Source organism: Ahaetulla prasina, chromosome 5, assembly GCF_028640845.1.
Source record: "Ahaetulla prasina isolate Xishuangbanna chromosome 5, ASM2864084v1, whole genome shotgun sequence".
In the NCBI taxonomy this organism is placed as follows: domain Eukaryota; kingdom Metazoa; phylum Chordata; class Lepidosauria; order Squamata; family Colubridae; genus Ahaetulla; species Ahaetulla prasina.
In genome coordinates this window covers 79491933-79517266 of record NC_080543.1, presented here as the reverse complement: position 1 = coordinate 79517266, position 25334 = coordinate 79491933, and the positions used below count along the sequence as shown (strand labels likewise).

Sequence of the window (25334 nt, the reverse complement as noted above, 5' to 3'; positions counted from 1 at the left end):
TGCTTTGCAACTGGTTCATATTTATGACCCTTGCTGTGTCCCAAGGTCATATGATCACCTTTTGTGATCTTCTGATAAGCAAAGTCAACAGGGAAGCCAGATTCATTTAACAACTGGATTACTAATTTACCAACTACAATGACTCACTTAACAACTGTGGCAAGAAAAGTTGTAAAACGGAGCAAAATTCACTTAACAAATGCCTCACTTGAACAACATATTGTAGGTTCAATTGTGGTCATAAATTGAGGACTACCTGTACCTGCATTCTGGAATGCTACAGGAAAAATGAGGAAAATTTGTTGTAAAATCATGTACTATTACTTGAAAAGTAATTACTTGAAAACTACAGTGCTAAATTACCTGTCAGTTGCAGAGTAACTCATATTAGATGACAACCAGTTTTATTTCTTCTTTCTGTCACCAGAATGGACAGTTAATGTTTATAGAAGCAAGTCAAAAATGTTGAAGGGCAGTTTATCCATCTATGGAATAAGATCTAGTATGTTCCCAAAAGGATAGAGGCTCAACTTTAGGGGTGCTCCTGGAGACATCATTGTTATTTGAAGCTCAAATGGTGTACAGAACACATTTTCTCTGTCTAGTCTGATAATTCCCATTTGAAGTCTGTCTGGGTAGTAATATACTGATTTCAGCTTCAATCAACTCCTGTTTTAATTATTGGAAAGATAGGCTAAGATTGAAAATGTTCAAATATTTAAATTCTTCTAATATAAACCTAAAAGAGACTTTATTATCTGGGTTTAGGCTATGGTTCAGATTAAATCAGTGCTTTATTAGTATAAATTTTAATTTATAAGCTCCATCTGACATTGACTTGTTTTTAAACCTTTTTAATTACTTGAGGTGGAAAGTATGAAACTGTAACTCTAACCTTAATCCTAATGACAAGCTATATACAATATAGTTGCTAGAAGTCCAGTTAATAGGGGGTTTTTTGGTGGGGGGAGGTGGCTTTTTGATTCTTTCTGGAAAAGAAGTTAGAAGACTATGCCATTTTGCCTTACTCTGGCTGTTGAAAAGAATCTTCTCCCAACCTGAAGTCTTTCTAAGTCTTTCTAAAAAGATTGCTCAAATGCTTATGTAATTTTATATGTTATAAAAATTCATAATGATGAAAACAAATACCCCCCCCAAAAAAATCAAATAATTCACAAATTTAGGCTAATTCTTTATTCCACATATTGCTCCAATACTTTAAAGTGGTTTTAATCACAATGCAGAAGCACATTAATAAATTCCCTCCTATTTAATGATAATAATTTATGATAGATAGCATTACATGACTGCTAATTATGTACTCTCCAATGAAAAGATTTAAGAATCAAGAGGAATTTAATACTTTTTGCGTGAGATTTTTCTCTCTTCCTATTCACCAGAACAAAATATTTTTAGTGCTGATTTTTATTTGTCTGGTGTATAGAATAATATATTTTAGTAAGTATAATTTTATTATTATTATTATTATTATTATTATTATTATTATTATTATTATTATTATTATTATTATTATTATTATTAATTCGATTTGTATACCGCCCTTCTCCCAAAGGACTCAGAGCAGTTCACAGCCAATAAAAATACAAAAAATACATATAATACAGGTTAAAAACAATATAAAAAAAAAAATGGCTCCAGTGACGTCACCCTCCTGCTGGGTGCTCAAACAGAGCACTCCGTGTTAGAAGATTGTAAAAGTCAGTGAAACAGAAAATAAATCACTGTTCACTGAGCTTAGCATAATCTCTGGGTGAAAGAGGTTATCAGAATTGTGGAAGAGTGGCAGGTCTGACAGGGGGTTTGCTCTCAAGAGCGAATTTTCCTGGATTTATGACCCCACCGAATTCCACTCCTTCCAACTTCAGCACGCCCCTGTTTTTATCAGGGAAAAGGAGAGGAATGTCGCTTCTGCTCTAGAGGACTTATTAAATTGATTGATATTCCAAGCAGACGGAATTTCTGGCGTTCAATCTTTGATGCAGAATCAGCACGGCAAGTACCGACTCCCTTTTTGAAATTTGAAACCTTTCTTTGTCTTTGATTAATTGACTTTTAAAATGGCGTCTAAAAGTGAAAGTAAAAATTTTTTAGTACGATGAAGCAGCGTTACTTGTGGATTGTTACAAACTGAGTTTTTTTATACCGGAAGGAGGAGAGGAGAGTTATTAAGTTTGGATTCCTGATTCTTTTGAAGACAGAATGGCAGCTAAACCTTTAAAGCCTTCTGGAAGAAGGGATCTGAACCAAGTCTTGAGGAAAATATTGAAAGAACAATTAAAACTTTCTGAAGATAGGCAAAAAGAGATGATGGAGAATTTTAATGCAAAAATAAGAGAAGATATTCTTATGGCAGTTCAAGGACTGAGTAAAAAAATTGAAGGATTGGAAGTGGAAATGCAACAGATCTCTCAGTCAAATAAGTATTTAGAAGACGAAATGAAAGGTGTTCAGAAAAAAGTGGATCAAAATGAAGATCAGGTTGTGATATTACAATATAAACTTATGGAAGGAGCTCTTAGAATTCGTGGTATGCAGAAGAGCGTGAGAAGACTTAAGAAAAATTATATCAGAAGCATTGGCTGAATTTATTGAAGCGGACCCCCAAGAGGTATCTTACCAAATTGATAAAATATATAGAGTTAATTCTTGGATTGCAAGACAGAGAAAGCTTCCTCGGGACATTGTGGTTTATTTTGTGAAAAGGACTATGAGAAATCAAATTCTGCAAGTTTCATATCAGACAACTTTAAAAATTGGAGAACAGGAGTTGAAGGTGTTGAAAGAGATTCCTTCAAACATGTTAAGAGACAGGAAGGAACTTGCTTTTTACACAAGAACTTAAAAAACATCAGATTCAATTCAGATGGGAGGTGCCAGTTGGACTGACACTATTCTATCAAGGAAGGAGATATAGAATTGACACTGTTTTAAAGGCAAAGGATTTTCTTTCTACAGTTTTGAAAGTCGAAATAGAAGTGATAGAAAACTTCAAGAGACTCAAGAAGGCGTGGTGACCCAAGAGCCTTTATTGCTGCCAGTATTAGAGGAACCACAAGAGCAAAGGGTGACAAGAGGAGCCCTTAAGCGTAAAGAAGAGCAACAGTCTCAAAGTAAAAGTCAGGATCCCATTATGGAAGCTGTGGGAGGAGCTAGACGGAAGATACCGGAGGAGGAGCTTCCGTTGTCTGCTTCAAAGCTTCAGGAGGCCAATAATGGCAAATAGAATCTTGTCATGGAATGTTAATGGCTTGAATTCAGCTCAGAAAAGAAGGAAAATATTTCACTACTTGAAACAATTTAAAAATGATGTGATTTGTTTGCAAGAGACACATATAAAATTATCAGACCAAAAATATTTAATTAATTCAAAATTGGGTAACCATTTTGTTGCATCAGCTTTGGAAAAGAAGCATGGAATTGTCGTATATATCAGGAAGGATATACCAGCTAAGTTAATTGAGGCAGATATTCAAGGAAGATTTATTGCTATTGAACTGGTGATAGATGCAAAAAGACTTTGTTGATAGGTATTTATGCACCTAATCAGCAACAAGAAAAGTTTTACAAAATGTTACATGAGAGGTTGACCCTCTGGGATTATAGTTCGTTTATTTTATTAGGAGACTGGAATGGAGTAATTGATACAAGAAGGATAAGAGAACCTCCTCCAAGAAGATACCTATACATGCAAAATTACCAAAATCCTTTTTTGAAATGATGGAAGACTTTGAATTTAGAGATATATGGAGGTTACGGAATCCAGATGAGAGAGATTTTACTTTTTTTTCTGATAGGCATCAATCCTTTTCACGCATTGATTTTATTTTAATTTCTAATGACTTGCTTTCTAGGGTGAAGAAAGCGAAGATATTTCGAGGTGTTTAACTGACCATAGCCCAGTATGGATGGAATTATTACAAGGGAAAAAGGTGGTAGAACATGGAGGTTGAATGAAAATCTGTTTAGATATGAGGATAATGTAACTTATTGTAAGAAACAGTTAAAAGAATTTTTTGATTTTAATATGTACAAAGGGACACCTATAGGAACTGTGTGGGAAGCGAGCAAAGCGTTTATTAGAGGATATTGATTTATTTGGACAACAGGCAAAGGAATAATAAAACAAAGGCAGCGTAGATATTTGGAAGAAGAAATTCAAAGGAAGCAACAGTTATTAATTCAAAACCCACAAGATCATAAACTTAAAGAGGCTATAAAAATATTACAGAGTCAATTTAATATGTTAATGGCAGACCAGGTGGCAACGAATATACAATATGCTAAACATAATACCTTTTGTAATGCAAATAAACCTGGGAGATGGTTGGCATATAATTTAAGGAAGAAACAGAAAGCACGTGTCATACAAAAAATAGAATATAAAGGTAAAGAGATATACCAACAGGATAAAATTAAAAGGCATTCTCAGAATTTTATACTGCACTATATGCAAAAGACAAAATATTGGATAGGGACATTTATGATTATTTGAAAGATTATAAGGTGAATATTCTAACATTAGAACAGAGGAGGAGCTGAACCGGCCGATAGCTACTGGAGAAATAGTGGAGGCAATTAAACAATTAAAATGGGAAAACCCTGGTACAGATGGTCTTACAGCAACTTATTATAAAAAACACAGGATGAAATATTAGGCCCACTTAAAGAATTATTTAATCAGATACAATTAGGAGTGGAATACCCCGTCATGGAAAACATCTTTTATTTCACTGATACCGAAGAGGAGCAAGACTGCTCTAAACCTGGTAACTATAGGCCGATTTCACTTTTAAATAATGATTATAAGATTTTTGTAAAAATAATAGCAAATAGATTAATGTTAGTTTTACAACAAAGAATTCATACTGATCAATCTGGTTTTATAAAAGGGAGGCAGATGAGGAATAATGTTAGACAGATTATTAATATATTGGAATATTTGGAAAAGAAGAATACTTCAGCGGCACTTATTTTTTTGGATGCAGAGAAAGCCTTTGATCGATTGCATTGGGATTTTTTATTTAAATTAATAGAGAAAATGCAATTTGGAGACTGTTTTATTAGAATAATTAAAGCGATTTATGGAGAGCAAACAGCACAGATTATAGTAAATGGTAGTTTGACAGAAGTTATTAAGATTGCGAAAGGAACAAGACAGGGATGTCCCTTATCACCATTATTGTTTGTTTTGACTCTGGAACCATTATTAGATAAAATACGAGAATTAATGAAAATAGAGGAATTAAGATTAGACAATATGAGTACAAAGTTAGAGCTTTTGCAGATGATGTAGTGGTTACGTTAACGAATCCTATAAATTCAAGTAGATTTTGTTGGAAGTAATTGATAAATATGGAAAGGTATCAGGATTTAAAATAAATCAGAATAAAACAAAAGTGATAATTAAAAATATGTCTATACAACAGAAACAAAAACTAGAGGAAATGACAGGATTTGAGGTAGTAAAAAAGGTTAAATATTTAGGGGTCTATATTAGCTCATCGAACAAGAAACTTTATAAGAATAATTATGACTTGCTATGGCAAAAAGTTCAGAATGATATGAGTGGCTGGAAGAAATTGCAGTTATCCCTATTGGGAAGGATTGCGGCTATTAAAATGAATGTGTTACCTAGATTTTGTTTCTGTTCCAGATGATACCTATAATTAAAAAGGATAAAAATTTGGAAGATTGGCAGAGTGGGATTAATAAATTTATATGGCAGGGTAAAAAGGCGAGGTTAAAATGAAAATAATACAGGATTCACGGGAAAGAGGTGGTTTAAGAATGCCTAACTTTAAACTATATTATGAAGCAGTAACCCTTTCAGTAATAAGTGACTGGTTTAACTTAACAGAGGAAAGAATTTTGAATATAGAAGGTTATGACTTGTTATATGGATGGCATGCGTACTTATTTTATGGAAAAAAGTGGATAGGGCTTTTAAGAATCATGTGTTGAGAAGTGCTCTTTATGGTCTGGAATAAATATTCCTATAAATTAGATTATAAGATTCCTATATGGGCGAGCCCTAGACATGCAATAGAGAATATAAATATAGAACAGAAACAGGAAATGATTACATATAAAGAACTTTTGTATGCTGAAGGAGGTAGATTGCAATTAAAATCATTACAGGTATTAAATGTAGAAGGAGGAATTATACTTGGTTTCAATATGGGCAAATAAGTGCTAGATGGAAAGAAGATCAAAAATTGGTATAATGCAAAGGAGGAAAATTTAATAAAGCAAATTAGAAATCAGACCCAGGAGCATATAAAGAGATTGTATAATGTGTTGCTTGAAATAGATTCGGAAAAGGATTTGGTAAAGGATTGTATGATAAAATGGGCACAGAATATTCAGGAACCAATAATGTTGGAAACATGGGAGAAAATCTGGGTTAGAAATGTTAAGTTTACACAAGCACAGAATTTAAGGAAAATTTTTATAAGATGTTTTATAGATGGCATTTAGATCCCAAAAAATTATCATGTATGTATCCTAATATCCAAGCGAAATGTTGGAGGTGTGATTGTGATGATGCTACATATTTTCATATTTGGTGGACTTGCAAGAAAATTAAGGTCTTTTGGATAAGAATTTGGTGGATTATTCAAAATGTACTGAAGAAGAAGATAAAGTTCCTGCCACAATTTTTCCTTTTGGGAATTATAATGGATTGTACAGGGATTGAGACTAAATTGATTTTGAACTTAATAACAGCAGCAAGACTGTTGATTGGACAATACTGGAAGAAAGAAGAGATACCTACAATAGAAGAATGGATATTGAAAGTTATTAATTTGGCTGAGATGGCTAAAATCTCAGCGTTTTTAAAAGACAATACGCAGGAAAGATATTTAATTGAATGGAAAAAATGGATTGATTATCTACAAAACAGATATCAGATTAAGAAATATCAGATTGCCTTTGAATAATTAGAAAGTTATTTTATGTAATGGGGAGGGGGTTGGGAGACGAAAAGCTTTGGATGTGGTTATTTGGATTGGACTTTACCTTGTGATTGACCCGGGAAGCCGGGGGGTGGGGGAGGGAGGGGGGTGTTTTGTTTTGTTTTTGGGAGGGAGGGGGAAAAAAGGGGGAAAAATGTTTTTGTTTTTTTAAAACTCTTTCAATAAAAAAAAAACAATATAAAAAACTAATTCAATATATGACGTAAAAATTGGAATAAAATTAAAAACCCCATTTAAAAACCCCATTTAAAAACTACATTTAAGCTAACCCTGTGCACTGAAACAAAAGCGTCTTCAGCTCGCGGCGAAAGGTCCGGAGGTCGGGGAGTTGACGAAGCCCCGGAGGCAACTCATTCCAGAGGGCAGGAGCCCCCACAGAGAAGGCCCTCCCCCTGGGGGTCTCCAGCCGACATTGTTTGGCCGGCGGTACCCAGAGGAGGCCCTCTCTGTGGGAGCACACAGGTTGATGGGAGGCTACTGGTGGCAGTAGGCGGTCCTGTATGTAACCCGATCCTATGCCGATCCTATCCTATGGAGTGCTTTAAAGGTGGTGACCAACACCTTGAATTGGACCCGGAAGACCACTGGGAGCCAGTGCAGGCTGCGCAGGAGAGGTGTCACATGGGAGCTGCGAGGTGCTCCCTCTATCACCCGCGCAGCCGCATTCTGGACCAGTTGGAGCTTCCGGGTGCCCTTCAGGGGGAGCCCCAGGTAGAGAGCATTGCAGTAGTCCAGGCGGGATGTAACAAGGGCATGAGTGACCGTGCAAAGGGAAACCCGGTCCAGAAAGGGACGCAACTGGCATATCAGGTGAACCTGATAAAAAGCTCCCCTGGTGACGGCCATCATATGTTCTTCTAAAGAGAGCCGTGCATCCAGGAGGACGCCCAAGTTGCGAACCCTCTCCGTGGGGGCCAATGACTCGCCCCCAACAGTTAGCGATGGAATCAGCTGACTGTACCGGGCTGCCGGCATCCACAGCCACTCGGTCTTGGAGGGATTGAGTTGGAGCCTGTTTCTCCCCATCCAGACCCGTACGGCCTCCAGACACTGGGACATCACTTCGACAGCCTCGTTGGGGTGGTTAGGGGTGGAGATGTACAGCTGAGTGTCATCAGCGTACAGATGACAACTCACCCCAAAATCACGGATGATCTCACCCAGCAGCTTCATATAGATGTTGAACAGAAGAGGCGAGAGAACCGACCCTTGCGGCACCCCACACAAGAGACACCTCAGAGCCAATCTCTGCCCTCCTGCCAACACCGTCTGTGACCGGTCAGAGAGGGAGGAGGAGAACCACCGATAAACAGTGCCCCCCACTCCAAGTCCCCTGAGCCGCTGCAGCAGGATACCATGGTCGATGGTATCAAAAGCCTCTGAGAGATCTAATAGGACTAGGACAGAGGAGCAAGTGTTTCTCTATTTAGCCAAATGAAGTATACAGGGGAAGCTCTATTTTCTTCTTTAGATTATTGATGTACACTTTTAAGTTCATACTGATATATATCTATTCCATTTTTGTATGCGTCTCCATTACATTACATTTCACAATTCTATATTCAAATCTATTCTACAAGATAATGCAGATTTTATACTTTAATCTTTGGATTAAACTTTAAACTTTGGACAACTAGTATATCTGCTACAAAAGTATAATGATAATATTTGGGAAATAAGACCTGATTTTTCTTTATGGAAAATCACAATAGCTTGAAATATATATATATATTTTATGAGGTTAACTTACTGGGGAATAATGTGAATTGTAACCCCAAAATAATATATTTTGAGAACTCTAAATTGATGAAATTTAAATTGACCATGGTATCCTGCTGCACCGGTTGGAGGGATTGGGAGTGGGAGGCATCGTCTATTGGTGGTTCTCCTCCTATCTCTCCGATCGGTCACAGATGGTGTTGACGGGGGGGGGCAGAGGTCGTCCCCGGGGCACCTCACTTGTGGGGTGCCGCAGGAGTCGATTCTCTCGCCCCTCCTGTTCAACATCTATATGAAGCCTCTGGGTGAGATCATCAGTGGCTTTGGGGCGAGGTACCATCTGTACGCTGATGATACTCAGCTGTACTTTTCCACCCCGGGCCACCCCAATGAAGCTATCGAAGTGCTGTCCCGGTGCCTGGAAGCCGTACGGGTCTGGATGGGGAGAAACAGGCTCAAACTCAATCCCTCCAAGACGGAGTGGCTGTGGATGCCGGCACTCCGGTACAGTTGGTTGCAGCCGCAGCTGACTGTTGGGGGTGAGTTATTGGCCCCAATGGAAAGGGTGCGCAACTTGGGCGTCCTCCTGGATGGACGGCTGTCTTTTGAAGATCATTTGACAGCCGTCTCCAGGAGAGCTTTTTACCAGGTTCGCCTGGTTCACCAGTTGCGCCCCTTCCTAGACCGGGGTGCCCTATGCACAGTCACTCATGCGCTCGTCACATCTCGCTTGGATTACTGCAATGCTCTCTACATGGGGCTCCTCTTGAAGAGCATCCAGAGGCTTCAGTTGGTTCAGAACGCAGCTGCGCGGGTAATAGAGGGAGCCCCTTGTGGCTCCCATGTGACACCTCTCCTGCACAGACTGCACTGGCTACCTGTGGCCTTCCGGGTGCACTTCAAGGTTTTGGTTACCATCTTTAAAGTGCTCCATGGCATAGGGCCAGGTTATCTACGGGACCGCCTGCTGCCACCGACTGCCTCCCACCGACCCGTACGCTCCCACAGAGAGGGACTCCTTAGGGTGCCATCCGCCAGGCAGTGCTGACTGGCGACACCCAGGGGAAGGGCTTTCTCTGTGGGGGCTCCCACCCTCTGGAACGAGCTCCCCCCAGGACTGCGCCAACTTCCTGACCTTCGAACCTTCCGCCGCGAGCTTAAGACACATCTATTTATTTGTGCGGGGCTGGCCTAGGGTTTAGTTTTTAAAAAATTAGTTTTAAATGGGGTTTTGTATTATTTTAATTGATATTTTTAAATTTGGCCTAATGTAATAAGTTTTTTAAAATGTTGTTTTAACTTGTATTTATTCTTATGTTTTTTATGTTTTTATAAGGCTGTAAACCGCCCTGAGTCCTTCGGGAGATAGGGCGGTATAAAAATTTGAATAATAATAATAATAATAATGAAGCCTGATTTGCATTCATCTATGCCAGGGATGTCAAACTCAAATTGGGGGGCCAGAGGAGCTGTGTGCGGTCCCCCCAGACTCTGTTTTCACTGGCAGAGGGCTGGCAAAACAAACTAAAAGCGAAACAAAACGAAAGGAGAAATGTTTCCTCTTTTGCATTTAAGCATCCAAGAAGGGACAGGAAAGGAGAAAGGGAAAGAAGAAAGACAAACAAAAAGGAAAGATGGGAAGAGAGCAAGGAAGGAAAAAGAAGGAAAGGGGAAGAAAGAAAAGAGAATGAAGAGGAAAGGAAAAAGAAGAGAAGGAAGGAAGGAAGGAAGGAAGGAAGGAAGGAAGGAAGGAAGGAAGGAAGGAAGGAAGGAAGGAAGGAAGGAAGGAAGGAAGGAGATTATAATGAGAGGAAGGGAGGGTCTGAGGGAAGACTTGACCACTACAGGTGCCCCTAAAACAAGTGATGTCGAGCTGGCCATGGTCACCTGGCTATGCCCACTCCGGCCCTCTGAGGTCAAACACAACCCTGATGCGGCCCTCAAATCAAGTTTGACATCCCTATCTATGCTTTCTATTTCTGAAAGCTGGGTTCACAATTATTCTATTGTCTGTTTCCAAAATGTAATATTTGTGTTCTCTTGTCTTTCTATACATTTATCCACTTGTATACTGTTCAGAAAATCCCAATAAATATTTTCCTAAATGGCTTCTCTGATTACATGAATATCTAGCAGTCATAAAACCAGTATCTGCTCACATGTAACAAAACCATTATCTTAAAATGATATTTGTATTTTAACAGCTGGATATAATAATATATTCCCCAAAAGCAAACACTTTGATTAGCCAGCTATGTAGATTATTGGAATTAAAACATGGTAATAATTAAAGAAGTGAAATTTGAGCAAGATTATTGGGTAAACCTGCCAAAATGTAATTTATGTAATTTCTATTAAGTCAAAAAATCAAAATATGTCATGTTGGGAATAGTTACAGATCAATTTATATTAGATTTGATTTTAGGGCATGAAGAACAGATGCTCCAGTAGAGGAAATCTGCAACATATAAATGGAGAATGGCAGCAGTTCAAATGTACAATATTGAAAAGTTCTCCCCAGTTAAGCTGAATTTGAAGTTTCTTAATTTTTTAACATCAACCTTTTCCAATATATAGGTTATATATGCTTAATTTATTTTAACATAAAAAGGTACTAGATATGACTTAAAATCATTTTGTTTTGTTTTAACCAGCCACTTGTATCTAGAAGTCCTACAAGCAGTGTGGCAACACCATCCAGTACTGTCAGCACACCTACTAAAAGAGACAGTTCAGCCCTTCAGGACCTCTACATACCACCACCTCCAGCAGAGCCTTATATTCCCAGGTGAAGCATCACAATTGATCATAATCTTAATTTTACTCAGGGTTATAAGAATGTGCAGTGATCCATGTCTAGGGGGAAAATAGGACATGAAACCAACATTACCATATTACGACAGTAGCAGTACCTATAAGTAAAAGAAGAAAGGCATTAACAATTCATTGAACATTCAGTGTCCAAAACCCATATATCATCTTAATTCCTTTTTATATTTTGGTGCATGGTTTTGGACACATTATATCAGTAAAATACACATATTTCTGATTTCTTTCAATTTGCATTATTTGCAAGTGGATATTAATTGGTTTAAACATCCATACCCCCGCCCCCAAAGCTAGCTCACCTACTTTAAAAAGTTTCAATACACTTATATGGAACTGATAGTGAAAAACAAAACTATTAGTGGGCACAATATTCAAATATTAACTCATAGAACAAATTTATTCACTTGTTAAAAAGGGTCCTTCATTAAAAAATAATAGTAATGCTAATGCTCTTTGTTGCAATTGGAAAGGCTATACCTGGTCACTGTATACTGTGCTAGATAAATGCAAATATCTGGCTCAGAGTTGTAAGTTGCATATTATTATTTCTGAATTAAAGTTAGAAGAATTGTTGTATAACTAGTTTGGAGATAAAGGAAAATATAAACCATAAAGGATAGCAAAAACAACAACAACAACACCTTACATCACAAAAAGGGGAGAGGAAATCCCAGTAGCGACTAGAGCATTTTGTTTTACTTAGAGAAATGTTTACAATAGCAGCTCTTAATTTCACAATACAAACTTTCAGACAATAACATGATTCTGTTGTATAACCTATCCTTCCACCAAGGAAGTCAGAAAAAGAATGCATACTCCAGACTCATTCAATGAAGAATGTGACATGCTAGCTTTGTTATTTTCACAACTGAAAATATTTCAAGGATCTTCTGAATATTACTGCTATATCAGGATTTGATTCATCTGGTTAGAAAGATAAATACAGAACACAATGAATGAAGAAAGAAAATGAATATATCGTGTTTCCCTGAAAATAAACAGGATTATTTTCTTTTGGGCTTGAAAATAAGCACTCAGGCTTATTTTCGGGGAGGTCTTATTTTATTTTAATTGCAGGAGGTGGTGAATGCAAGTGCCAACAGAAATGGGAGCGCAGCTGCAGCTGGCCCCACCCTCTCCATCCCACTGTCTGCTTGCCCACGGCTACAACAGGCCAAAGTCTCAGCACGCCCTGGCCTCCACCATCCTTGCCTGCTGGCCCAGATGTTGCTGGGACATTTCTCAGCTGCGCCTGGTGCCAACTAGCTGCCAAGCAGCTGCCCATGCTGCTGCTGGCCTTGTGCGGGCTCTTCACCCTCTTGACAGCGCTGCTCTTGGCCACCCTGCTGGGCTGATGCCTGGTGTGGGGTGAGTCATCCCAGATCAAAAACCTGCAGCCTGCCACCAGCCTGCCAAGGCCCCTTTGCAAGCAGCTGCCGGTGGAGCCATGTCACCTGTGCTGCCTCTCCCACCACCAGCTTTGGGTTGCTGAGCACCGGCCTGCACACCTATTTTTTTTATTATTTGCATTTATATCCCGCCCTTCTCTGAAGACTCAGGGCGGCTTACACTATGTTAGCAATAGTCTTCATCCTATTTGTATATTTATATACAAAGTCAACTTATTGCCCCCAACAATCTGGGTCCTCATTTTACCTACCTTATAAAGGATGGAAGGCTGAGTCAACCTTGGGCTTGGTGGGACTAGAACCTGCAGTAATTGCAAGCAGCTGTGTTAATAACAGACTGTTTTAGCAGAGGCCCCTTTGGTGCTGCAGGTGCTGGGATTACAGCTACACTGAGCCTGGTGCTTTCAGGCCCTGGTGAGTGCTACAGCTATCTTATTGGCTGTGTGAGGCAGGCATGGGGCTGCCCCTGGTTGCCTTCGGCATGTGCCTCATCTGCAGCAGCTCTGCAGCCATCTTGCCTTCTGCCCGGCCCGGCTCAGTCCATGCCAAGCCCCAGCTGCTACCTAGCAGCCTCCACTACCTCTTGTTGGAGCTAGCCCACACACAGCCGGCAAGAAAGCTGCAGTGCCCTCAAGGGTCTGAAGAGCATCCTTCTTTACCATCATTGTTGGTAGAGGAGTTGAACACCTTCACCCGCTACGAGGTGAAAAGACCAGATCCCGTAGCTGCTGCCTGCTGGTCTTTGGCTTCCCAGCCACTCACTTTCTACGAACACCAAGTGAGAGCTGTATTGAGGGCTGTGCAGGCCAAGATGGGGGGCTGGGGATAGTGGGATAGTGGTAAAGAATTGTGCCGATCAATTAGCAGGGGTCCTAACAAGGACCTTTTCAATTAGCAGGGGCCCTAACAAGGATCTTTAATATCTCCCTGCAAACGGTCTGTGTTCCATCATGCTTGAAAGCAGCCACTATTGTCCCAGTCCCAAAGAAAACAGCAATTAACTGCCTAAATGACTACAGACCTATTGCATTAACGTCTGTAGTGATGAAATGCTTCGAGAGATTGGTTCTCCAACACCTTAGGACATGCCTCCCACTGGACTTTGACAAATATCAGTTTGCCTACAGGGGGAGTAGGTCAACAGATTATACCATAGCTACAGCTTTACATTCTGTAATGAGCCATCTGGAAAAACACGGGATCTATGTCAGGATGCTTTTCATAGACTATAGCTTGGCCTTCAACACCATTCTCCCAAGCTTTCCTTATCGAAAAGCTGACTGACTTGGATTTTCCCTCTTCTATCTGTGACTGGATCAAAGACTTTCCGAGACCAGCCACAAACAGTGAGGGTTGGGTCTGTCATATCCACCCCCCTGAAGCTTAGCACTGGCTCCCCACAGGGCTGTGTGCTCAGTCCCTACCTGTATTCACTGTACACACATGATTGTGTACCGTCAGACCCATCTGATCATTAAGTTCGCAGATGACACCACTATACTGAGTCTTATTACAGATGGAGACGAAACAGCATATGAGGGAGGTTCAAAAACTTTTCACATGTTGCTTAAAAAGCAACCTGCACCTGAACATCAGCAAGACCAAGGAGATGATGTTGGACTTCCAGAGGAAGAGAGAGAAACCTGCCCCACTTTACATTGAGGAGGGCTGTATAGAGAAAGTTTCCTCCTTTAAATTCCTGGGAGTCCATCTCAGCGAAGACCTCACCTGGAAAAACAACATAATCCAGGTGGCCAGGAAGGCACAAAAGAGACTCTATTTCCTTAGGATCTTGTGTAAAAAAAGGGTGGAACAACAACGGATGACCTCCTTTTACAATAGAAAGTGTCCTTACTTACTGCATCATAGTATGGCATGCTGGTCTGACAGCCGCGAATAGAAAAACATTACTGTCATGTCCCCCTCCCCCTCCGACGGCTGGGTCTGGGAAGTCTGTATCAAGCATGGCCATTAAGCCCCTGCAGCTTTGCCAAATTCCTGTCAGAGTTCTCAGGGCAGGCAGGAATCCAAGGTGTGACTTCAGCAAACCAGATGAGACTTTGCTTGACTCAAATTGCTTGACTCAAGCTGGTCTTTTATATAGGCCATGGGGTGTGGCTCTATGACTCAGCACTTATCCAGGTCTGCCCCTCCCTTCCTTTTGCTGACGTTGCCTCTCTATTCTCCGGAAGTGGGGATCCATCCACTTTGACTTTCCATCCTCCTGATCTGCTGCCGGCAATTCTAGCATGTGGCTGGCTTCGTGCTCACACGCTGTAGAAGGGAGGTTTGTTTGCTCATTCCTGACATTCTGTCCGGGCATGGTGCCAGGGCTGGGGGCTGGAGGCATGCCAGGCCGTTCCTCTTCATTATCAGACTCTGACTCAGATAGCAGGAGATGGGAGGGGCCCGGCTGCGGAGAGGAGGGTGGGCGAGGCACAACAATTGCAGAGGGTGATGAGTACAGCACAAAACATCATGGATTGTCCCCTAATACCACTAGATGAGATCTCTAGGGCTTGTTGCCTTAGAAGAGTGAGGAAAATTTTCAGGGATGATTCTCACACTCCTACCATTGGGAAGGAGATATAGAAGTATAGCCAGCCACACAAACAGGCTGAAGAACAGGTTTTATTTGTGGGCTGTCAGACTCCTGAATGAGGAATAACATTATAACTATGTAGTATGATGGACTGCAGGGCCAGCTCAATGTGTAACTTGTTCACATTGGTGCAATAGGACTAGGTGTTTTGTTAATATGATTTACTGGGTTAGGGATTTTCTGTCTTCACTGTGAGTTGTATTATGTTGCAGGGGGTGCACTGAGGGAGCTCAACCAATATCATTGTATATTTGCTATGCACTGATAATAAAGGTTTGAATTGAATTGACCAGGCTCACTGTAGCTGTAAGCCCGGTGCCTGCAGCACCGAGTAGGCATACAGGCCAGTGATCAACAGCCCAAAGGTGGTGGCGGGTGAGGCACCATAGGTGGCTCCACCAGTAGCTGGTCATGAAGGAGCCCTGGCAGGCTGGTGGCAGGCTGAAAGTTCTGGGATGATTCACCCCGTGCCAGGCAGGAGCATCCCAGCAGGGTGGCCGAGAGCAGCAATGCCAGGAGGGTAAAGAGCCCACACGAGGCCAGCAGCAGTATGGGTAGCTGCTTGGCCACTTTAACACTTGTGGATTTCAACTCTTAGAACTCCCCACAGCCCCCTCAATTTTCCTGCTGATTGTCCTTTCTTTGTGCCAAAGATGCACAGTGGGAGCATTTTTGGGATGTGCATCTGTGCAGGGCTCCCCAAGGAAAGGACGATCAGCAGCGAAATTCCCCCCCCCCATTTTCCTGCTCATCGTCCTTTCCTTGGGGAGCCCTGCGCAGACGCACATCACAAAAATGCTCCCTTTGAAGCCTTCAGTCTTGGAATCCTAAGATATGCATCTGTGCAGGGCTCCCCATGGAAAGGATAATTGGCAGGAAAATCTCCCTCCCATATTCCTGCTGATTGTCCTTTCCTTGGAGAGTCCTGCACAGATACAGATCCCAAAAATGCTCCCTCCAAAGCCTTCAGTCTTGCAATCCTGGTGTCATGGTTCTGACTGATGAACCCAATTGAATCAAGACTGAGGCTTCAGTCAAGCTCTAAACACCTTTTACTGAGTACATGATGTTGGCACATAGAAAGTTGAAGCTAGCTGTAAGTAGTTCCCATGCTTTAGGGTAGTTAAAAGACTAGAAACTTCCCACCCCCTCAGGTTTCTTGGATCACATTAAGCAATCAGTCTGGCTGCAGCTTCCCCCTTGGTCTCAGCAGATGTTCGTTGCCATGACCTTGGCTCTCACACAGATTCTGGTCGATGTTTTGCCTAGCAGGTTAAGTCACCACATTCCATTATCTTCTGACTCCCCCCTCAAGTGGCAATTGAGAAATGAAACAAAAGTAAGTCGTTTTGAGGGTTGACACTGTGGATGTGTGTCTGTTCAGGACTTCCCAAGGAAAGGATGATTGGGAGGAAACCTGCCCCCCTCCATTTTCCTGCTGATCGTCCTTTCCTTGTGCCGAAGATGTGCGGAGGGAGCATTTTGGGGATATGCGAGGGGGAGCCGATTCTGATGTACTGCACAGCTTTCTGTCTTATTGTAGCAGCAGCCTGAGCAAGAGCTGAGCTCCAGGCCTGGTGGAGTGCAAACTGTGGTCTCTTCCTGTTCCAGAGCCACAAGGTGGCTCTAGAGGAAGAGACAGGCCCTCGGCTACAAGTCTCAACCATGAAGCTGGCCTCACCGAGGCCATTTTTTGGGCTTCAGTATTGTCACACTGGAGCTAAGGGATAGGGAGGGGGGAATAGAGATAGCTGGGGTTTTGTAGCAAAAACAAAATAGTTTCTCCTGTTAACCAAGGACATTCCAACAACTGGCTGGAGAGGGGAGGAGGAGAGAAGTAACTAGGCAATCAGCCAGCGCCTAGATTGGACAATGTGACTTATTGTTTGGGGGAAAGGGAAATTTTCACTTTTTAATTAGCTGAAAACTCTCAGAGTTTGTTTTTACCACTCTGTGCCAATATGATATCTTCAAATAAAATTATTCTTCAAGGAATCTACCTGCCTCAGAATTCTGTTAGCTATGTGTACATTACTTGGAATGCTGGCAGCAAGATTGCCTGGTGCCACAGGCAGGGCCGGGCTGGCAAGAGTGCACCGGAAACACCTCCAGGTGCCCAGAGAGGCAGAATGAGAGGCAGCTCCTGGCCCTTCCTGGCTCAGCTGATCTGTGGAGCTGCCATTAAGGGGCCGAGCCCCCATGAGATGACTGGGGAAGGGGAGGGCTGTCTCCTGTGCTGGCCATTCTCACCCCCTTCACTAGGGCTTATTTTGGGGGTTGGGCTTATATTAAGCCCATCCCAAAAAATCATGCTAGGGCTTGTTTTCAGGGTAGGTTGTATTTTTGGGGAAACACGGTATTAATCCTATTAGAAGTGAATTTGTTAGACACTTGTTGCCAGAAGGGACATCCAGGAATACGGATGGGATGGGATGGGATGGGACGGGACGGGACGGAATAGAATTAGGATTAGGATTAGGATTAGGATTAGGATTAGGAATAGGAATAGGAATAGGAATAGGAATAGGAATAGGAATAGGAATAGGAATAGAATTCTTTATTGGCCAAATGTGATTGGATACACAAGGAATTTTTCCCCAGTGCATAAGCTCTCAGTGTAAATAAAAGAAAAGATACGTTCATCAAGAATTCTAAGGTACAACACTTAATGATAGTCATAGGGTACAAATAAGCAATCAGGAAACAATAACAATAGGAATCGTAAGGATACAAACAACAAAGTTACAATCATACAGTCATAAGTGGAAAAAGATGGGTTATGGGAATGATGAGAAGATTAATAGTAGTCCAGATTTAGTAAATAGTTTGACAGTGTTGAGGGAATTATTTGTTTAGTAGAATGATGGCATTTGGGGAAAAAATGTTCTTGTGTCTAGTTGTTCTGGTGTGCAATGTTCTGTAGCATCGTTTTGAGGGTAGGAATTGAAACAGTTTATGTCCAGGATGCGAGTGGTCTGTAAATATTTTCACAGCCCTCTTTTTGACTTGTGCAGTATACAGGTCCTCAATGGAAGGCAGGTTAGTAGCAATTGTTTTTTCTGCAATTCTAATTATCCTCTGAAGTCTCTGTCTGTCTTGTTGGGTTGCAGAACCAAACCAGACAGTTATAGAGGTGCAGATGACAGACTCAATAATTCCTCTGTAGAACTGTATCAGCTGCTCCTTGGGCAGTTTGAGCTTTCTGAGTTGGCGCAGAAAGAACATTCTTTGAACATTCTTTGATGACATTTTTGATGTTAGGTGTCCATTTTAGATCTTGCAATATGGTAGAACCTAAAAATTTGAAGGTCTCTATTGTTGATACTGTGCTCTCTAGTATTGTAAGAGGTGGAAGTATGGAAGGTTTTCTCCTAAAGTCTATCTTCATTTCTACGGTTTTGAGTGTGTTCAGTTTCAGATTGTTCTGGTTGCATCACGAGGCAAGTTGTTCAACCCCCTGTCTGTATCATCATTGTCTCGTTCATTCATTCGAGACTTCATCATTGTCTCGAATGAGACCGATCACTGTTGTGTCATCTGCGAACTTCAGTAGTTTAACAGATGAATAATTAGAGTTGCAGTCATTGGTATACAGAGAGAAGAGAAGTGGGCAGAGCACACAGCCTTGAGGGGACCCTGTGCCAATTGTACAAGTATCTGATGTGATTCTGCTTAGCTTCACCTGCTGCTTCCTGTTTGTTAGGAAGCTTATGATCCACTTACAAGAAACCTGGAGGAGGAGGGCTTTAAAATGGAAAATTTAATGTTTTATAGAATGAGGAAGGAGGGCTATTTTATTGAGTGGTCCTTGGTACTTTCTGACATTGATTGTTTTCTTGCACATCAGTATGCACTAGATAATATTACCTAGTTATGTTCATGAAATGTCTGCAAGAAAACAACCAAGCTCAGAGAGTACAAAGGACCCCTCATTTCAAAACTGAGGTACAAATATTCTCCTTTATTGGAGCCATTTTATTTTCAGATTGTCAGGCTGCCTCTGATTATATCTAGGAAAGAAATACACCTTGACTTCATTTGCAAATAAAGAAAAGTACTTTTACTAGATACATCAGGATAGCAGCTGCGTTTAGCGGTGGAAAGTTGAATCTGAGACAAAATATGGCTAACAATCTGCATCACCCTATTCCTCCCTCCCCTTTCCCAAAAGGTCATCAGGTCTGGTCCAATGCCAGCTCCTTCCCGGGGTCCCGTGGTAATCTTCTTCCGCAGGCCTCTGGTTGTCAATCATATCAGGAATGCAATGTCCATTACAGTTCGCGCCAAACATTCCTGTTGAATTCAAAATAGCAATCTCCCCTCCCACCTTTAATTATGTCAGACCGACACTCTTAAAGGGCTCTCTCTACTTAACTTGAATCCAATAGCTATGTACATTAGAAATACAATCCCATACTATCTACCACTAGATATCAGGAGTACAAAGAGATACGTAGGTTGGAGTGGAGGCTGACATTCGGCCCTCCTGCAACAAGGACGTCAGTCCTAGAAAGAAAAAGAAAAGTTAGGGTTTGTCAGGATATTTTTTATAGAATTGAGCTATTTTTTCTGAAGCACGAACATCTTCCTTGTTCACCCATTCAGCCTGGGATAAAGGGAAGTGCTTCCAAGCAATAAGATATTGAATCTTATTTCTATGCTTTCTGGAATCCAAGATTTCTTTTACTTCAAAATGTTGTTCGCCCTCAATGAGAATTGGTATAGGAGGGGGTACATGATCAGCAAGGAAAGTGGATGTGTGTTCTGGTTTCAACAAACTGACATGGAACACAGGATGAATTCTTCTAAGAGTTTTTGGTAATTCAAGTTGTACAGTTACGGGGTTGATGATTTTCACTATCGGGAAAGGTCCCACATACTTAGGTCCTAGTTTTTTAGATTTTTGAGTGGTTTGTAAATATTTGGTGGAGAGATAAACATTATCACCAACTTGGTATTTGTTCTCAGGGGATCTTTTTTTATCTGCTTGTTTCTTGTGTGCATGGTGAGCGTCATCGATCGCCTTGCGAGTCATTTTCCATGTGCTTTGTATTTGATCTATCCATTCAGATAAGGAGGAAACAGTGGTTTTCTCCTTGGGAAGTTCTGAAATGGGGACAAAATCTTGGCCTGAAGCTACTTTAAAAGGAGTAAATCCCGTGCTACTATGAATTGAGTTATTGTAAGCGACTTCAGCAAAAGGTAGTAGGTCTGCCAATTGTCTTGTTGATAGTTAATGTAGCAACGTAAATATTGTTCCAGTACCGAGTTCGAGCGTTCACAACTTCCATTAGTCTGAGGATGATGGGAGGAGCTTAATCCTTGGGTGGAGCCAATCAGTCGTAAAAACTCTTTCCAAAATTGAGAAGTGAATTGAACAGTCACTCATGCTGTCAGCCTCCGCTTTAATTTAGGGTATTTCTCCTACTAGATTATCTGACTATTTTATTACCTTGTTAAAAGTTTGCTCTACTGATTGTCTTACATGCTTTATAGAGAAGGGGGGGGGAGGTTTTCACTATTCCCAGCGTCGGCTGACATTGTATGTGGGGGAGAGGGGAAATGCCATTTTCAAAACCAGAGGTTTGAATTGTGTTGGCGCGTGAATGTAACGGCAGCTGCTGATTCCACATTACATTCGGAAGATTGACAGAGGGAGAATATCGGAAGTGAAACTACACGTGGCTGAGGAGAAAGAAGACATTGGACTATTATTGTATGACCTCTAGTAGGGGGAGGGTTCAGGAGAGAATATGACTCTGGGGATTTGATTTACTTCCAGTTCCAGCTTTGCTTTCACCGCATCCAGACTTGTATGATAAAGATTACCAAATTCTTCAACATGCTGAAGTTGGGTTTTTATTTTCTCAAACACTGATCTGGGGCAGGCTGACATTAAGCTGGAACTCACCCAAAATCAGTCATCCCGGATCACAACCGAGGGGACTGAAATTTTTTTTCCCCATAACGATGTCGGAGCACGAATACAAACCTGATGAGGAACAGCTGGCAGACATCTCATCCCAGGACCATCGCAGACAAGCTGATAAAAAATATTTTCTGGGAAAAAAGCCAATCTCAGAAGATGAGCTGGAGGAGTCAGAAGCAGCTTTGGCAGCCACGTCGGGCCCTCCCAAATATTCAGGAATTTCTGCAGAGTGGCTGGAGAAATTACAACTAGAGGAAAAACAAGAGAAGGCCAAACTGGATTTTAAAAGTTTTCCAGACCCAGGGGAACCACAATCCGGAGTTACTAGACGTAAACAACAAAGAAAACTCTCTGCTTGGCAACAAGAGCAGCAAATCAAAGATCAGTTACAGATTGCAGAAGCTGTGAGACTGTATCGTGAGGCGAAAGAGCGACAGAGATATCGTGAAAGGTATGAAAACCCCACCCAAACGCCCTGGGGGGAGAGGGAAGAGGTGGAAACAGAAATTTCAATGGCCACCGGTGATGCAGCATACACCAGAGAGTTTCAGGAGGACCGAGAGCCTGAGCTGCGTTCTCCAGGAGCTGCAGATATGGCCACGGGTCAGGGGGTCCCCACTCCACAAATGTTGCCTCGCAGAAGAAAAAAACCTAAAATTCCACCAATTCCCAGAAAGTTTGATGGGGACCCCAAAGAATTAGGCTTATTCCAGGCTATGGTGGATAGCCACATGCAAGAATGGGGGGAAGATTATCTGTCAGAAGCCTCTAGAGTAAGAAGCGTGACTCAAGTCTTGAGCGGTAGGGCGGCTTCCTGGTACGTGACTTTATACCAAGAGGATTCCCCTCTCCTAAGGAACTACCATCATTTTATGGCCGCCCTGAGAATGAGATTTGAGGACCCCTTGGCAGAACAAAAGGCCAAGATTCGCATGAGGTCCATCAGACAAGGGAGGAGACCAGTGACCGACTACAACCAAGAGTTCAGTGATCTGGTACCTCTCATGAGAGGATGGTCGGAAGTGGCTCTTTTGGACTTATATAAAGACGGCCTAAATGGAGAATTATATAAATTATGTAGAGCCTGAGCATCCCCGACTACCCTGCATGGCTGGTACACCCTGGCAGCAGAAATGGAGACAGACCTAGCCAAGGACCGCCTGCGAAGCGATCGTAGTTGGAGGCAAACTCAACCTCAATTCCAGAGGGAACCAACCAAGGATTCTGTTGCAGTGGAGAGTGGGAAGAAGAAACCCACAGGCTGTTTCAGATGTGGAAAAGAAGGCCACCGAGCCGCTGATTGTCAGGCAAAGCTGCCGCCGAAGGCGACCCCTAGTGGCAAAAAAACAACGGCGCAGGTGGAACCAAAATCACGAGAGGTCGCAAAGAGGGGAACAGATGACGCAAAGTACGCTCCTCCCATCGAGAAGGAAGTTGGGACTCCGACCGGGTCAAATGACACCGAGCCATCTTCGGAATCGGATGAGGACCTCTTGGTGAGTTGGAAAGGGGGGCCCTTTACCGTTCCTGTACAACTGCATATCCCATCCTCAGGAATGCAAGGGGAAATGCTAGCCCTCCTAGACTCTGGGTGTACCCGATGTATCTTAAGCCCCGAGGTGGTGGAGAGAATTTTTGCGGTTGATAGGCTCCACCCAAGGTTTAAGCTCTTCCCATCATCCTCAAACTAATGGCGGCTGTGAACGCTCAAACTCAGTACTGGAACAATACTTACGATGTTACATTAACTATCAACAAGATAATTGGGCAGATTTAATACCATTTGCGGAAGTGGCTTACAATAATTCTGTTCATAGCAGCACTGGATTCACCCCATTTAAAATTGCCTCTGGTCAAGAATTTGTCCCCATTCCCGAACTCCCTGAACAAAAACCATTGATTCCGTCCCTGGCTGAATGGATAGAACAATTGCAAAGTACATGGAAGATTACACGAAAAGCTATTGATGATGCTCATCACTCACACAAAAAACCAGCAGAAAAAAGAGAGCTCCTGAGAAAAAGTTCCAAGTAGGAGATAAAGTTTTCTTATCTACTAAATATTTACAAACAACTCAAAAATCTAAAAAACTTGGACCAAAATATGTGGGCCCATTCCCCATCGTGAAAATCATAAATCCGGTAACGGTCCAACTGGAACTACCTAAATCTCTCAAAAGAATTCACCCAGTTTTCCACGTTAGTTTGCTCAAACCTGAGCACACATCCCCCTTTAGACCAAATCCTACTAAGGCCCCTGTACCTATCCTCATCAACGGGGAAGAACATTTTGAAATTAAAGAAATTCTAGACTCTAGAAAACATAGAAATAAAATCCAATATCTGGTAGCATGGAAACACTTCCCTCTATCACAAGCTGAATGGGTTAACAAAGAAGATATGCAGGCCCCCAAAAAACTGGCACAATTTTATAACAAATATCCTGATAAACCCTAACTTTTCTTTTTCTTTTCCAGGACTAACGTCCTTCTTTCGAAGGAGGGCCGAATGTCAGCCTCCGCTTTAATTTAGTGTATTTCTCCTACTAGATTATCTGACTATTTTATTACCTTGTTAAAAGTTTGCTCTACTGATTGTCTTACATGCTTTATGGAGAAGGGGGGGGAGGTTTTCACTGTTCCCAGCGTCGGCTGACATTGTATGTGGGGGAGAGGGGAAATGCCATTTTCAAAACCAGAGGTTTGAATTGTGTTGGCGCGTGAATGTAACGGCAGCTGCTGATTCCACATTCCATTCGGAAGATTGACAGAGGGAGAATATCGGAAGTGAAACTACATGTGGCTGAGGAGAAAGAAGACATTGGACTATTATTGTATGACCTCTAGTAGGGGGAGGGTTCAGGAGAGAATATGACTCTGGGGATTTGATTTACTTCCAGTTCCAGCTTTGCTTTCACCGCATCCAGACTTGTATGATAAAGATTACCAAATTCTTCAACATGCTGAAGTTGGGTTTTTATTTTCTCAAACACTGATCTGGGGCAGGCTGACCCATGTGCTCGTTACCTCTCGCTTGGATTATTGTAATGCTCTCTACATGGGGCTCCCCTTGAGGTGCACTCGGAGGCTTCAGTTAGTCCAGAATGCAGCTGCGCGGGAGATAGAGGGAGCTACGCATAGCTCCCACGTAACACCGCTCCTGCGCAGACTGTACTGGCTACCTGTGCCCTTTCGAGTGCACTATAAGGTTTTGGTTACGACCTTTAAAGCGCTCCATGGCTTTGGGCCTGGGTACTTACGGGACCGCCTGCTGTTACCGCATGCCTCCCACCGACCCGTACGCTCTCACAGAGAGGGACTTCTCAGGGTGCCGTCCGCCAAGCAATGTCGGCTGGCAGCCCCCAGGGGAAGGTCCTTCTCTGTGTGGGCTCCCACACTCTGGAACGAGCTTCCCCCGGGTTTACGCCAAATACCTGACCTTCGGACCTTCCGTCGCGAACTGAAGACACATCTTTTCACTCGCGCGGGGCTGGCTTAAATTTTATCGATTTTAAATTTTCTATTAATAATTATAAACGAGGTTTTAGTTTATTATATATTTTAAACTTTTTAGGCCAATTATAAAATAAGTTTTTTAATTTGCATTTTAAATTGTATATTGTATTGCTTGTTTTTTACTTTTGCCTGTACACCGCCCTGAGTCCTTCGGGAGAAGGGCGGTATAAAAATCAAATAAATAATAATAATAATAATAATAATAATAACAACAACAACAACAACAACAACAACAACAACTCCGCGATCTGAGATGATGCGGTCAGGCACGCCGTGTAGTCTACAAATGTGTTGCACAAACAACTTCGCTAGAGTCTTTGAGGAGGGTATCTTT

At 41.9% G+C, this 25334-nt stretch overlaps 1 protein-coding gene across 4 annotated transcripts in view; it reads left to right on the top strand.

The window, feature by feature from the left end:
- Positions 1 to 25334, top strand: part of CNKSR2 (connector enhancer of kinase suppressor of Ras 2) — a 574134-nt gene that overhangs the window by 370215 nt on the left and 178585 nt on the right. For all 4 annotated transcript variants that reach the window (XM_058186957.1, XM_058186956.1, XM_058186955.1 and 1 more), the window contains one exon: positions 11372 to 11505. In XM_058186957.1, the coding sequence (XP_058042940.1) occupies positions 11372 to 11505 (134 nt within the window). The remainder of the gene's footprint in view (positions 1 to 11371; positions 11506 to 25334) is intronic.